This window comes from Gopherus evgoodei, chromosome 11 (genome assembly GCF_007399415.2).
Source record: "Gopherus evgoodei ecotype Sinaloan lineage chromosome 11, rGopEvg1_v1.p, whole genome shotgun sequence".
In the NCBI taxonomy this organism is placed as follows: Eukaryota; Metazoa; Chordata; order Testudines; family Testudinidae; genus Gopherus; species Gopherus evgoodei.
Window position 1 is genome coordinate 67,251,123 of NC_044332.1, and position 16,045 is coordinate 67,267,167.

General features: G+C 43.7%; 1 protein-coding gene across 1 annotated transcript; it reads left to right on the forward strand.

The window, feature by feature from the left end:
• The first annotated feature begins 5,902 nt into the window (after positions 1 to 5,902).
• TMEM37 (transmembrane protein 37) lies at positions 5,903 to 14,410 on the forward strand. The gene is made up of 2 exons (XM_030580680.1): positions 5,903 to 6,147; positions 11,583 to 14,410. The coding sequence occupies exons 1-2, from the start codon at positions 6,127 to 6,129 to the stop codon at positions 12,153 to 12,155; spliced, it is 594 nt and encodes a 197-aa protein (XP_030436540.1). The 5' UTR covers positions 5,903 to 6,126; the 3' UTR covers positions 12,156 to 14,410.
• The last annotated feature ends 1,635 nt before the right edge of the window (positions 14,411 to 16,045 follow it).

Sequence of the window (16,045 nt, forward strand, 5' to 3'; positions counted from 1 at the left end):
AGACGTAGCCCAAGGCCTGGTCTACACTAAAAAATTAGATTGACCCAGTTTTGTCCCTCAGGAGTGTGAAAAATCCACACCCCTGAGAGGTGTAGTTAAGCTGACATAACCCCTGGGGTAGAAAGCACTAGGTCAGTGGAAGAATTCTTCCATCAACCTAGCTACCACCTCTTGGGGAGGTGAATTACCTATGCTGACAGGAGAACCGCTCCCATCATCATCGGTAGTCTCTACACTGAAGTACTACAGCAGTGCAGCTATGCCACTTTTGCATTTCAAGTGTAGACATGCCCAGAGACAATTCAATTTTCTTGCAATTATGAGCCAGGAGTAACTACTCTCCAATGAGCTCAGGACAACACAACCAGTCTAGACCCCCACAAGATAGAAATATGACCTGAAAAATAAACATAATTGGTACAGGATTTATTGACTACATCCCATTTTATGATGAGCCTAAAACAGGGAACATAGGAAGTGTAAAATTTGATGACACAGATAATGTATTCAGAGGACAAAATTGTAGCAGTCCAACAACCAAAGAAAAACCACAAGAATGAATTTTTTACTGACCCTGCAAAATTTGCTACATGGTACAAAAGTGAAATGGAAAATATACAGTTCAGAGTCTGGGGGAAGCATAGTCTCAGAATTCACTACAGTCTTGAAACAAAATGTAGATAATATACATTACAGATGATTTAAGCAAAGATTCTGGCATAGAGAGAATGCAAAAGTCTGAATTTACTATAAAAATGTGAAAACTAAAGTAACAGAATTTTCAACAAGGAGAAAAATACTATAAATAGAGTGTTATGAAAGAAAATTGTCTCTTCAGGAAAATGTATTTGTAAAGGATATAAATTTAAAAGTCTTAGTAAAATTGCTACAGGATTAACATAAATAAGTAGTATTTAAGGATAAATATATTGCCCAGAAATGGAAACAAGAAGAATGGGAAAAGACATCTTAATCACCTAAATGCTACACATTGAGTAGGAGCTCATCAGAATTCAATACAGGTAGGAAAATAGAAGATAATGGGCCAGGTTCTGATCTTTGGTACACCCGTGTGAGGTCCCAATCCTACAAGTTATGGCCCATGCACAATAACTTGTGTCATCATGGCCTAAAACTAGAGAATTTCCACTGAAGTCCATGGAGTCAGTTGCTCCAGACATTTATTGCTATAATTGAAATCAGAATTTGGCAGTACGATAAGGATGCCTGATGATGCAGCAAAAAGCACAACTTCTTAAAAAAAAAAAAAAAAAAGTACTTTCTGCCAAGTGCCGAAGAAAATAAAGTGATCAGTAATTCATTGCAGGATGGGAAAGAATAAGTAAGAAAAGACAAAGGGAATAAAACTTTATGAGTGGAGATATTTTTGCTGACGGCACAGGTAAAGATAAATAACTACAAGCTTGCTGGTAACAGATAAGGATGTTTACAGTCTTCACTCATAATCCAAGGTGAGAGGTTGGAGACGTTGTAAATACAATGGGGTGAGGTGGGGGGTCTGTCAGTGCTGTGCTTTTGGAAATACAAACACGTGCAGCAACTACTGATAGGGGAAGACAAGGAAGGGAACTGCCCTTCATTACAACAAGCAGACATCTGAAGGCTCCCAAGAGAGAGGTTCATTTACTTTATGTTTAGGTATTTCCATGGCTGCTCTGCATTGGGGTATCTGATAAGCCAACACAGGAAGTAATTGTAGGTCAGACTAAATGATCACAGTGATCCCTTCTGGCCTTGGAGTCTATCAGAATTTCCAGAGTTTGGGGGCAGAAATCCACACACCTCTTATGAGCCGCAGCTGTCTGTATGAAAGTGTGATACATGTTTTTGAGAAAGTCTTGAGAAAATTAAAACAAGGGTGTATACTAAAAAATGCCTTTGCAACACTAACTATAGTATTTACTACATGCCCTTATATCTATACCAGGGCATAGAGTTAATGCAGGCTTGCTATGTACATATAACATTCAAAACCTGAGCTCAGTCCTGCTCACGTTAAAATCAATGGCAAAATTCCCATTGACTTCAGTGAAGCAGGATGAAGCCCTGTGTGCTCCTAGTTCAGTAGCATTGAGCACTCAGAAAAGTAGAGGCAAAAGCCTAAAAGAAAGCGGAGTGATGCTTTCTTACTATAACAACTCTAGCAGCTGCTGCTGCAGACAATACCGCCCTTTGCAGAAGTGAGGGGAAATCTAACAGCAGGTGATATTTTCTTCCAAGGCTATTTTATTCTTAATGGACCATGTGAGAGATTACTCACTGGTTCAGATTTTGTTCACAGCTCTGCTAGCATAAATCAGGAGCAGCTCAATGTAAAATAAGATTGGAATCAGACCCTGTATGTGCACCCCTTCCCCCCCTACATGTGGGGATGAGGGTTTAGTGAGAAGAATGGATGTGTTTAACCTTCTGGACAAAGAGATGCTCCAAGTATTAACCCCATCCAGAAACTTTCAAAGTGCTAGCTTAAAGCCCTGGAGGAAAAGCTGGTATTGATTGTATTGTATTTTTAGAGTAATTTAGGAGACCACGTGCTCTCTCCCCTTACTTCTGAACATTTGGGGGCCAGAGGAAGGTGGGGTGTTCATACTGTATAGGGTCTTCAATTCTGCAGTCACCCCACTGTTTTTTCCAAAGGAGACAGTGTTATCAACATTGAGGATTTGCCCCAGGAATAGCCGTGAGTGGGCAGCTACAAAAACAATCCCGAGAATAAACTAGCCAATTTACTGCAAGCAGTAAAGGTGCAGCTCACCCTTGCTTGGAAACCAGAGTAAACTGTAACAATGCACACTGCAGTGTATAGCAGCTTTGTTGTTTACACTACAATTTTGTAGTAGTTTAGCTAGAACAGCGGCTTACATCCTCGATGCTGAGAAAGTCCAGATGGGCTCCAAAGCATGCCACAAGGCCTGGTAAAAGAGACGAGTGGGAATTTGTTCATTTCTTTACTTTTTTTTTTTTTTTTTTTTAGTTGAGTCCTTTTATTGAGATTCAGTCAACTGGGTACTTTGTTATTTATTTTTGCACATGTTTAATGAAGTAAGGTTCGGATGTTCCATAAGGAAAAAAGTAAATCATTACACATCCATCTCTTCATGAGACTTTGAGCTCTTACAAATGAGTATTTTAGCTAATCCAAATTTGTTTAATGGAGAGGATACCTTCATTTCTGTGCATGTTATCCTTTAATAAAACCTAGCACACATTTTATAGCACCTTTCTTCTTCAGAGCTCTTTATGAACATTATCTAATTGATCCCACAGTGACTCTCTGAGGCGAGTATACAGTACCACCAACCCCAAGAGTTCAAAAATCATGAGTTAGCTTCAGAAGATTATGAGATTGGCTTAAACATCATAGGCTCTTAAAATATATATTCATATGAGGAGCTTTCCATTTGCCTCTTGGTTTGTTAGCTTCCACTTGTCTCCAGTCATGTTTCCAAGCTTTTCTCTGCAACCATGTGGGCTGGAAAGTTACTTTTTAAAAAATGAGAGCGGACGTTCTCACCTCATCACACACCTCCAGCAGCTGGGGCTTTACAGAAAACACCTAACACTGCAAAATTCGTGCTAGAAATCAAACAAGCTGGCAATACCGCAGAGAGAGATTATTTTCCTTGCTCCCAGAAGCTTTGTATTTTGCTTCATCCCATTTTGTGTCCTTTTGTTTGATTTTTACCATTAACAAAAGCCAGGTTTACCCACCACAAGCCACCCACCCAGGATGGCTGACACACACGTGCTTGTTTTGGCACCAGTCCTGTCAAGGAACTGACTGGAGCGATATCTGAGCCATTAGCGATTATCTTTGAAAAGTCATGGAAGACAGGAGAGATTCCAGGAGACTGGAAAAGGGCAAATATAGTGCCAAACTATATAAAGGGAAATAAAGAGAGCTTGGGGAATTATAGACCACCCAGTTTAACTTCTGTACCCAGAAAGATAATGGAGCAAATAATTAAGCGGTAGACATGGTATATCTTGACTTTAGTAAAGGTTTTGTTAGTGTCTCTCATGACCTTCTCATAAATAAACTAGGGAAATGCAACCTAAATGGAGCTACTATAAGGTGGGTGCAAAACTGATTGGAGAGTAGAGAGTAGTTATCAGTGGTTCACAGTCATGCTGGAAGGACATAACGCATGGGGTCCAGCAGAGATCAAATGTGGGTCCAGTTCTGTTCAATATTTTCATCAATGATTTAGATAATGGCACAGAGTACACTTATAAAGTTTGCGGACAATACCAAGCTTGAAGGGGTTGCAAGTGCTCTGGAGGATAGGATTAAAATTCAAAATGATTTGGACAACTGGAGAAATGGTCTGAAGTAAATAGGAGGAAATTCAGTAAGGACTAATGCAAAATACTCCATTTAGGAAGGAACAATCAGTTGGACAAACATAAAATGGGAAAATACTGCCTAGGAAGTACTGTGGAAAGGGATCTGGGGGTCATAGTGGACCACAAGCTAAATATGAGTCAACAGTGTAACACTCTTGCAAAAAAAGCAAACGTAATTCTGGGATGTATCAGCAGGAGTGTTGTAAGCAGGACACAAGAAGTAATTCTTCTGCTCTACTCCTTGCTGATTAGGCCTCAACTGGAGTATTGTGTCCAGTTCTGGGTGCCACATTTCAGGATAGATGTGGACAAACTGGAGAAAGTCCAGAGAAGAGCCACAAAAATGATGAAAGGTCTAGAAAACATGACCTATGAGGGAAAATTGAAAAAAATGGGTTTGTTTAGTCTGGAGAAGAGAAGACCGAGAGGGGACATGATAACAGTTTTCATGTACATAAAAGGTTGCTACAAGGAGGAGGAAGAAGAATTGTTCATCTTAACCTCTAAAGATAGGACAAGAAGCAATGGGCTTAAATTGCAGCCAGGGAAGTTTAGGTTGGACAGTAGGAAAATCTTCCTGTCAAGGTGGTTAAGCATGGAATAAATTACCTAAGGAGGTGGTGGAATCTCTGTCATTGGAGGTTTTTAAGAGCCAGTTAGACAAACACCTGTCAGGGATGGTCTAGAGATAATACTTAGTCCTTCCATGAGTGCAAGCGACTGGACTAGATCAGTAGTTCTCAGAGCTGGTCCACCGCTTGTTCAGGGAAAGCCCCTGGCAGGCCGGGCCGGTTTGTTTACCTGCCGCGTCCGCAGGTTCGGCCAATTGCAGTTCCCACTGGCTGCGGTTCACCGCTCCAGGCCAATGGGGGTGCGGGAAGTGGCACGGGCCAAGGGATTTGCTGGCCGCCTTTCCTGGAGCCCCCATTTGCCTGGAGCGGGGAACCGTGGCCAGTGGGAGCTGCGATCCACCGAACCTGCGGATGCAGCAGGTAAACAAACCGGCCCGGCCTGCCAGGAGCTGTCCCTGAACAAGCGGTGGCCCCGCTTTGAGAACCACTGGCTAGATGACCTCTCCAGGTCCCAGCCAGCCCTATGACTCTAAGATTAACACACATTTAAAATTAACCAGCTCTGGAACTCATGTCACTGAACTGGCCAGGGCCACTCAGGGGCCCAAATCTTAGCTCCAGGAGGTCCTTAGGACCCTCCCCGGTGTGGACCAGGGAGGAAGGGCCTCTGGCCCTGCCCAGGCTGGAGACCCCAGACACAGGCCCCAAATCCCCTAAGGACAAAGGGGAGAGACCACAGGGACACCGGGTGCTGCTGTCCAGCTCCCTCGCCCTCGCCTCTGCCCCCGGCTGCCCTCCCTCGCCCTCGCCTCTGCCCCCGGCTGCCTGCCGCCACCCGCGCCCTTCCCCGGCTCCCAGCGGTCGCTTGTTGCTGTGCTCGGAGCGCTTCGCTAACCTCCGCCTCCCTCCCTCCTCTGCGGCCGCCTCCCCCGGGCTGCGCTGCTGCTGACTCAGCCAAAGGGGAAACTCAAAGGGCAGCAGCCCGCCCTGCCTTGCCGCAGCCCCCGGCTTCCCTGACCCCGGCAGGATGTCGGCAGGCTGGCTGCTGCCCGCCGCTGTCCCGGCCGGGACCCTCCAGCTGTGACCTGGGCGCGGGCGGCGAGAGCTTGTTGTTGTCAGCGCCCGAGGCGAAGCGAAGCAAAGTTTCTCTCGGGTCTCCCCCTCGCCGCAGGCAGCCGGAGCCAGCATGACAGCCATAGCGGTGCAGGTAATGAGCGGACACCGGGGCCCCGAGTGCCTGGCGGGGGGAGGTCTAGACAGATGCAGTCAGTGTTGATGCAGAGACGCTGGGGTCCTGCTGTGTTTTTCCCCCTTTGTTCTCCCGCTGGAGGCTTAAATGTTTATCAGCCTGCGAGCTGAGCTGCTGCTATGCTGAGTCCTTGCTACCTGTTGCTCTTTATAGTCTTCCTTGTGCACAAAAAAACTTCCTCCAGATGTACCTTTCCAGGTCCCTTTTGAAATAAACAGGAGAGCTTCTCTAGGAGCTCTGTCCAGAGCAGAGTATTGGTGCATTAGTCTCACCCAAATAATGGAAAGTAACCTGGGTTAGGGAAGGGACCTATTGCCTTCTAAATCTACTCTGACCTTTCCTCGGAGAGATTTCTTAATTACCGCAAAGTGAACCCAAAAGCTGTATTCTTACTGTTCCGTGTCTGAGTTTAAATCCACTCAATGATCTTTTAACACCAAGCCTTACTTTTACTGGCTGCAGTGTAATATGTGGCTGGGAAGTGCCTAGGTCTGGCAAAATGATTTGCACCATACTGTAACAAGAGTTTGCTCTTATATAGAAAGCAAGAGATTTTATTAACAAGTGGCTATAGTGGGAGACTTGTCTATCCAATTAGTCTTAATACTAATTAATAAATCAAAGTTGGTCCATTTCCTTTCCCTACCCCCACTGCATTGTGTGTTGTTTACAAAGTTCTCCATCACTGATATGTTGCTTTCACTTCAGCAGTATGACTGTTCCTCTAAGCATCTTGTGATGCTTTATATGAAAGATGATATTTTCAAAATAAAGTACATGAGTATGGTGAAAGGAGGTGTTTAGGCTTGGTAACAGAGGGAACTCGCTGACAATGAGATCTCTTAAGCGATGGAACACTGTAATCTCCCAAAGAAAGTGAGTGGAGCCCCCTCATTTGAGAAATGTAAGACTGGATTGGACCAAACTGTAGAACACGTTCTGGAGGAATCAGTCCTGCGCTGGCAAGGAGGCTGACTGGACAAGCTAATCAGTCTATACACCCCTAGATGGTGTTGGGTGTGCATTACAACATGCAGTGCTGCACCACTCTGAAAGAAACCTTGCTGGTTGTGTGAGAACATACCTATTGATGTGAGCAGTAACTTACTTTATAAGTACTTCACAGTAGTTAGTCATTTGGGGATTTAGTTCTACTTATTAAGCCCCTCCATGTCAGAACCACCAGGTATGTCACTCTGAGATATCCAATTAAAACCAGATTTCATTTATTTTAAAACAATTCCATGTGTTTTAAAATGTATATTGATCTAATCAGTGTAGCATGTGGTGGCAATAAAACCAGACAAATATTAGTTGGTAACAAGCCAAACTCATGCCCACCTTTACCACCACCCCAGAAAATTAAATATTCCAAGCATATATAAAGGAAGAATGGTCTGCTAGGGTTAACACACAGGCCTGGAAAACAGGAGACCTGAGTTCTATTTCTAGCCCGGACACAGACTTTCTCTGACCTTGGGCAAGTCACTGCACTGCAAAGTTACTGAGATTTAAGACCCATGAGTAGGAGATACAGAGTCCAAGGTTTTATGCAGCCTGGGTGTATTTTGTCTTTAGCTATCGTGGAATGCATGGTTGAAAACCTACCTAAGGGGAGAGTGGGCAAGTGCTGGGGGATGGGGGAGGAGAGCAGCAGAATGCAGGAAGGCACAGAGCAGCCTGTGTATTTGGGCTTTGGAGGCACCTGCTCTCACTGAGGGCTTGTCTACATCAGAAAGTTGCAGCGCTGGTGAGGGAGTTACAGCGCTGCAACTTTGAGAGTGTCCACATCTGCAGGGCATCACCAGCGCTGCAACTCCCTGTTTGCAGCGCTGGCCGTACTCCCGTTTTGTCTCGGGTGTAGAGGATCCAGCGCTGGTGATCCAGCGCTGGTAATCCAATGTAGACAGTTACCAGCGCTTTTCTTGACCTCCGTGGAAGGAGGAAGCCTCTGGTAATCAAGCTGGTTTCCTTTCCCGGTTTGCTCTCTCGGTCCCGGAGCCACCCAGCAAACCGCAGGGAAGGAGACCTGCTTGCTCGGGGTTCCGGGACCGAGAGAGCAAACCGGGAAAGGAGACCCGCTTCGCCGCGGTTTGCTCTCGCATTCCCGGAGCCAGCCAGCAAACCGCAGGGAAGGAGACCTGCTTGCTCGGGGTTCCGGGACCGAGAGAGCAAACCGGGAAAGGAAACCAGCTTCGCCGCGGTTTGCTCTCTCGGTCCCGGAACCCCGAGCAAGCAGGTCTCCTTCCCTGCGGTTTGCTGGCTGGCTCCGGGACCGAGAGAGCAAACCGCGGCGTTCCCGGTTTGCTCTCTCGGTCCCGGAACCCCGAGCAAGCAGGTCTCCTTCCCTGCGGTTTGCTGGCTGGCTCCGGGACCGAGAGAGCAAACCGCGGCGTTCCCGGTTTGCTCTCTCGGTCCCGGAACCCCGAGCAAGCAGGTCTCCTTCCCTGCGGTTTGCTGGCTGGCTCCGGGACCGAGAGAGCAAACCGCGGCGTTCCCGGTTTGCTCTCTCGGTCCCGGAACCCCGAGCAAGCAGGTCTCCTTCCCTGCGGTTTGCTGGCTGGCTCCGGGACCGAGAGAGCAAACCGCGGCGTTCCCGGTTTGCTCTCTCGGTCCCGGAACCCCGAGCAAGCAGGTCTCCTTCCCTGCGGTTTGCTGGCTGGCTCCGGGACCGAGAGAGCAAACCGCGGCGTTCCCGGTTTGCTCTCTCGGTCCCGGAACCCCGAGCAAGCAGGTCTCCTTCCCTGCGGTTTGCTGGCTGGCTCCGGGACCGAGAGAGCAAACCGCGGGGAAGCTGGTTTCCTTTCCCGGTTTGCTCTCTCGTCCCGGAACCCCCCTTGAAGCCGCCCAACAGCGCTGCAGTGTGGCCACATCTAACACCACTTGCAGCGCTGGTTGCTGTAAGTGTGGCCACTCTGCAGCGCTGGCCCTATACAGCTGTACTAATACAGCTGTAACAACCAGCGCTGCAAAATTTTAGATGTAGACATGGCCTGAGTCACAGGCAGTAGATTGGCAGGGGTAGTGTTATAAAATATTCCCTGTCAGAATTTGCTACTTTGCTATTATTGAGCACACTTGAGTGATACATAGGCAACCCTAGGCTACTGAAATAGCCATACTTGCCCCAGGCACCCAAATGCTATTTGCACAGGAGATTGGAGTAAGTTAATGCTGACCTAGTCAGCAATGATGTGTATGCGGTTTAGTAGTATATAATGCGGTATTTTTGGAAGGGACTGACAGTAGAAGCTGCTGAACACTTGAAAATCTGACTCTAATTGTGGATATTGAGCACCTGAAAATCTGTCTTTAAGATCTTTGGGGGCAGGGATTGTCTTTTTTTCTTGGGAGTATGTATTGTTCCTAGTACAATTGGGCTCTGATCTCTGACTAAGAAGTGTCAGTTCTGCCTTTATATTCCAGGATAATACAGAATTAATATCCTGGGACCGAAACAGCTATAGGTGCTCTGCGTAGGATGTTACATGACTGTGCAAAGTTCCAGCATTATGACTCAATATCTTGTGGATATCTTTGTACAGTACAATAATTTGAACAAAATCAGAGATTGTTTCCTCATGAATAGGCTCTAAAAACTGAGTACACTAAGCACTCACATACAATTTTAAAAACAACTCAAAGGATTAAAGATTTTAGAGTCTCATAAGTAACATTTTAGTGTTCATGTATTACTATTTTTAAAACTCTTGTTTTTAAAACCCTCTTGGCAGGTTCAGTATAATACTTCTATCCCTACCATTTCTATTAGGCAAACAATTTTTTCCCCACTTTCCTTTTGGCTCATACGCCAAACACTGCTCTGCATCATGTGTTTCCTGTTTATGTTCTAGCACCATCAGCAGTGTTAGCCTCACTCTAGGGATAAGGATTGTTAGTGACCTTGTGCCCCATTGGCTGGTAGTTGTGGAGTGGTTGAGCACAAAGGATTGTTCACCATACACAAATGGGGCTGTTTTAACAGTTGTGGTTCATTTTTGAGAGAACTGGATTTAAATAATACAGGTCAGATGCTGCTTCCCTGGCTTTACTCCTATTTTACTATTAGTCCCATTGACTTCAGTGGGATTACTCCTGGTTGTAAGGCACTGTTTAACATGAACAAGGCTATCACAAGCTTCCCCTTAGTTCGAAGGTTCAGGCTCACACTCCTTATTCAGACAAAACTCCCATTGACTTTCACAGAGTGCAATGTTGGGCTGATGATCTAATGGAGAATACTCTACAGATTTCAGTAGTTACAACGGTCAAAACATGATCCTAAAGTTATATGGCAGCTCTCTTTTTAATCTCCAAAAAAGCATATTACAAATTGTTTCATTAAGCGATTAGGCCTGAGTCTCTTTTCACTAGCACAAATTGTATATCAAGAGGAATACCATTGAAATTGATGGTGTAACACCAGTTTTTCATCAGGGTAAGTGAGATGGGAATCAGGCCCAGTGAGTGTTTACATTCATGAAGGCTGGGTTTCTGTGGAGACTGCAGGAGTTAATGCACCCCAGCCCCTATTCTCCCCTTAGGCTCCTTTGACAATCTCAGCCTACATCTGTTGCATAGGAGGTATTGTTATCTTTAAGGTTGTAGTCATTTCCACTGGAACCTCCTCTTTTCCATGGCTAGTGCCTTTCTGAAATTTCAGTCTTTTGGTCTGAAATTTTCCATGCTTGGTTTCTGTTCCAAGGGTGACCTTTTTTTTCTTTTTTTAATTTGAGCAGAATCTGTGTGGCCATCTTTGAGTGATAGGAGAGTGGGGGGAAATACACATTTCCCAATGTAAAGTAAGTTCTTATTTTCCGTACAGTAGTGTCTTAAGGCCCCAGTCCTGATCAGGGCTCTATTGCTCTTGACATTGTATAAATATACAGTCAGAGACAGTCCCTGCCCAAATCTAAAGTCCTGATCTTGCAAACACGTCTGCATGTGCTTAACTTTCTATAAGTGAGTATGTAGTGAGGAGTCCTGCTAAAGTCAGCAGGACCATTCATATGTGCAAATTTAAGCACATGCATAAGTATTCACAGAATTGGGGCCTAAATGGACAAGACAGACAAAGTGAAGCAGAATAATGACTTGCACAAGGCTGCGGTCAAGCAGGGAAGTCAACACACAACGTGAGTCCCATATGTTGCTTCAACCACAATACCATTCTTCTTCTCTAATTTTAAAGATATATATACACTGCAGGATCTATTTAGTCAAACATGAGATTAGGGCATTAATTATTATTATTATTATTATTATTATTAAGCATGCATTCACATAATTTCTAAAGCCTCTCCATTTTGTTCCTAGGACTTAAATATATCTTGAATAGTAACTAAAACAGATGAATTTTGTAACTTGTTTTCTTTTGTAATATCTCTTTTAAGGCACAGAGGTTGCTTGCTCACAGAAGACCCAAGAAATCATTTTTTGAGACTTTCATCAGAAGCCTCATTATTTTGTGCGTGGCAATAGCAGTTGTCCTGTCATCAGTTTCAGTTTGCGATGGCCACTGGCTTTTTGCAAAAGGACAGTTGTTTGGACTGTGGCACTTCTGCACCGTAGGCAACAGTACCATATTGAAATGTGTCACTGATCTGAATCAGGCCAGTGTGGAAGGGATTAATTTTGGAATGATTCTTGCAAGAAGTGTGGTGTCTCTTGCTGTGGTTGTAGCAATATTTGGCCTGGAACTTCTGATGGTCTCCCAAGTCTGTGAAGACACTAATTCAAGACGAAAATGGTCAATGGGATCAATCCTTATTCTTCTCTCATTTCTCCTGTCCTCCAGTGGAGTCCTGAGTTTTTTAATCCTCCTGAAGGACTACATTACCTTCATGGGCTTCACACTGACCTTTTGGTGTGAGTTCATTGCTGCCTGCCTTTTCTTCCTTAATGGAATGAGCGGACTTCACATTAACAACATAACATACCCATGGAACAGAGCAAGAAAATTCTAGAACTGGTGGAAGTATTCTGCTTTTGTGTCATCAGTTTTGCCAGTTAGACTGGAAAAATCAGTCAAATGAAATTGGGAAAGGACATCAGGTTTTTAAAGTCATTTGCAAAGAGAAAAGGTTTGAGATAGTCTGAGAATTTCGTAGGATGTACCCACAGTTCACTGAGGATGGCTGCAGGGGAAAAATTAAGACCTGCTCTAGTTTTAAATGAAATTTTCTGCAGTAGTAGATGACAAAATAAGGAAAGACTCCTATTTTGTTTTAAATTTAAAAAAAGCATCTGAAGTGTGTTATGGAGAGAAGACCTGAAAATTGCAATCTACACCAGTTGTTTTAAAGTACTGGTGTCAAACACTCTGTGTGGTGCTTTTGGATTTAGTATTGCTTTTTCTCTCCCTATCTTCAGTTGCTCTTCTTGAGTATAGGAACAGAGTGTGAGGAGGAATGTATGCCCAGCATGTTCAGCCTGCCCGATGGAGCTTCATTTCAAATTGGACAGACTATTTATGTCTGGTCACATTTATTAGCATGGCATATTGAAAATCTTTATCAGGGTTTCACACCCCATCATTCTCTTCACAAGACATGAGTGAAACAGGTCTGAATCAATGTTAATTGATGTTTTCCAACTGTCACTCGTGTCCCCTATAACTATCCCTTCCATATATAATATATTAGAGGTTTGGGGTATGTACATCCACTATGATTAGGATATAGGGTTAGAGTCTCATTTTGTCTCCAGCCCCTATCAGCACAGAGGGACTGGATTGTGGATATACATGGCCTGCAGATAAGGTGAGCAGACAGCAGATGTGAAAAATCGGGACGGGGGCTGGAGGTAATAGGAGCCTATATAAGAAAAAGACCCAAAAATTGGGATTGTCCCTATAAAATTGGGACATCTGGTCACCCTGCCAGCAGAGAATTCCATGAGGAAAAGGGAACTAACCACTGGCATAAAGCCAGCAGTGCCTGCTCCTGCACCAGCCACCCTATTCCAGCCTCTTCTGGTGTAGGCGCTCATGGGATACTTTAGTAAAGGCCAGTGCAGACGGACTCAGAATCAGGGAGCTCTAACTGGCTCCCTAATATCCCCACAGGGGTGACTTTGGCCCACAGGGTTAATTAAAGTTCAGCCTTGCTATTTCTGATCATTCATTTGTCCATTCTCCTTTCACTTCACTCTCAGGACAAGCATGTCTGAGAGTGTTAAGCTAGCTGATGTGATTTACTCCACCATGGTGACCCTTCACCCTGCCTTTTACCATAGACGGTCAAAATTATTCTGGTTGCACAATACCAATAATTCCCAGTGAGTCAACGAGAATTACTGCACCCATGTAGCTAGAGAAATAAACTCATTCACTTTGCCATGTAGAGGCTCTTCTGTGATGAGAAAGAAAATCTGTAGACCTGACAATTTAGACAGAATGATTTCCCCTTGTGATTTAAAATAAGGAAACATAAAAAAATAAACTTCCCCGAAAATGAGGTAACCAGAGGGGCTGATTCTGCATTCACTGAGTGCTGGCGTAAATCAGGAGTAACTCCATTGAAGTCAGTGAAATTGCTGGTGTGATGGAGACCAAAATGCCAGGCTTAAGATCTCTAATTAAAAAGATGCATACGTTAATTACAGCTTTAAAAGTTGTTGATGTAGTAAAATTAGTCAAGCTGTTGACAGTCTAGTCAAGTTCCTGCATGGCTGGCAGAAGCAGAATACAAGCATCTGAATTTAGTGCTTGGAGCATTGCTCCAAATTCTTTTCAATATCCTTCCTGTTCAAAGGAGAACACTCCATTGACAATGGAATAAAACATTTAGAAAGTGTTTCACAGCATCTGATAAAATCTATTTTATGTCTTCTGCAAAGATTTTTTTTATTTCTATAAAGAAAAATATTTAAACATGCTCCCTCTTCATAGTTATATTGAATCAATAATTCTTGAGCAAGGCATTTAATCTCCTGTACTACACCAGTTTCTAAAACACACTCTTCCACCCAGTGCAAACACACCAGTATAGTTTGTAGAATAAATGAACTGGAAAGAGAATGCTACTCACGTGAGCCATGAATAAATGTCATCCTTTGTGCAAATCTGTTCTGTAAAGCCAAGAATCATAAGCACTGACTACATATATTTTGTAATCTTGTACAATGCTTTTAAACTGACCGCTCATTTTCTAATGAGGAAATATTCTCATATTTTCTTTTTAAGAGATGTCAACTTTCACAGAATAAACTCCTAAACCTTTTTGTGTTCCTTATCAGTATAGCGGGAGTGAGTTTTCAGTCCAGATCTAGATATGTTTGTCTTGTTCTGGTAAACTTCCATTGTTCTCTAGCACCCTCGTTTGTATGTCTTTTTGATATGATAATGCACTAAGCTAAGTTACCCAGAGTAACTACTGAATTTTATCTTTTTGCAATATTGGGCCTATTCCTGCATTCCTTGTGCACCTAAAACTCCTGTTGCCTTCAGTAGGAATTTGGGATGCACAAGGAATACTAGATACATGCCCCTGGATCTGCCTATGACATGCTGCACTGTGATCCTAGCTCTTTTTCTTGTTCGAATAAGATGCTTTTGCTTCACCGAATTGCAGTTTGTTTAACATAACTAGAAGCTGAACCTGCAACCACTTAACTCATGGGAAGAGTCCCACTGATTTCAGTAGGGCTACTTTTATGAGCAAGCGTTTGCAGGATCAAGCCCCAAATTGTTGCACATTGGTTATATCAACTGTGTCAGTCTGTGGAGTGAATGGCTTAAGCCATCGTTAAGTAGTGTTTCAGTATGTGGTACTGGGATACAAACACAGAGTGCCTCTGAGCAGGATGAACCGGTGGTGGAGCACTGGCATGAGATCCATGGCCAGAGTATCCATGGTTTTGTGGAGACACAACACTTGATGAAATTACATTCCTTCTTGGCAACTTCAAAACAATGGATATAAATGATGTATGCACTTTGAGGCCACCCTTAACACTAGCAAGAATTAGACCCAGGGTGCTCCTGTCCTGCTTCTTTTGGAAGGAGGAGGGGAAAGTGGACCATGAGTTGTATATCCTCACTAGTCACATATAAAGAGGAAAAACCAGACAATGAGTTAGAGTCCACATGGAACACATAACAGTTGCTTGTGCTTAAGGATGGTCCTGTACAGTTTTATGAATAAATGAAAAGTCTTTTTTGAAAAAGTCCCCTACTGTGCAGTTTCCTTCTGTAGCTGGCTTTGTCTAGCAAATTATTGTGCTTGATTATTACATTGTGATTATAAGGTGTATTTTGTTAGTAAATGCTGTAGAACAGGCTAATACTACTGTTCATTTTTCTTAGGCTGTTGCATCTAATAAATGCCTGTATATACAGTAGTTTGTACCTTTTCTAAAGCCTAAGACAAAAAAAAATGTTGAAAGTCAATATTCCTGAAGTTGATGATGTTAAATAAACTACTTTGAAATAAGAGGACTATTAAGTTCAACTATAATTTGTTTGTATGCAACCTTATGAATAGATTTTATCTGGATTCCTCATGCCCCCCACCGCTGCCCCTTTAAATATATACATAATCTCACATGTGTATGAAGACACACACTAAAGAAAACTGATCAGAAAGGCAGCTGGAGAAACTGTTGCCATTACATCTTGATCTATACTCAGATATGGCCAACTGGTCTGTTGTAACCTACCTACACCCACTTAATATGTAATATGGAGACTACTTATGTCCCCCTTAGCCTGCACAGTCAGGCCAGCTCTCTGTGAGGGGAAATGCAGTCTGCAGTGTTTCATGTAGATTAGGGGCAACACCCTTGACCCTACATAGGCACACATGCACGCACCTCCCTTCTATTACGTAGTTTTTTACTACAAAATTCTATATTC

Bases quoted from the DNA above. Each gene is read 5' to 3' on its own strand.
- TMEM37 (XM_030580680.1), top strand. From the start codon at position 6,127: ATGACAGCCATAGCGGTGCAG. The intron at 6,148-11,582 runs GTAATGAGCGGA...ATCTCTTTTAAG, and splicing joins TGACAGCCATAGCGGTGCAG to GCACAGAGGTTGCTTGCTCA.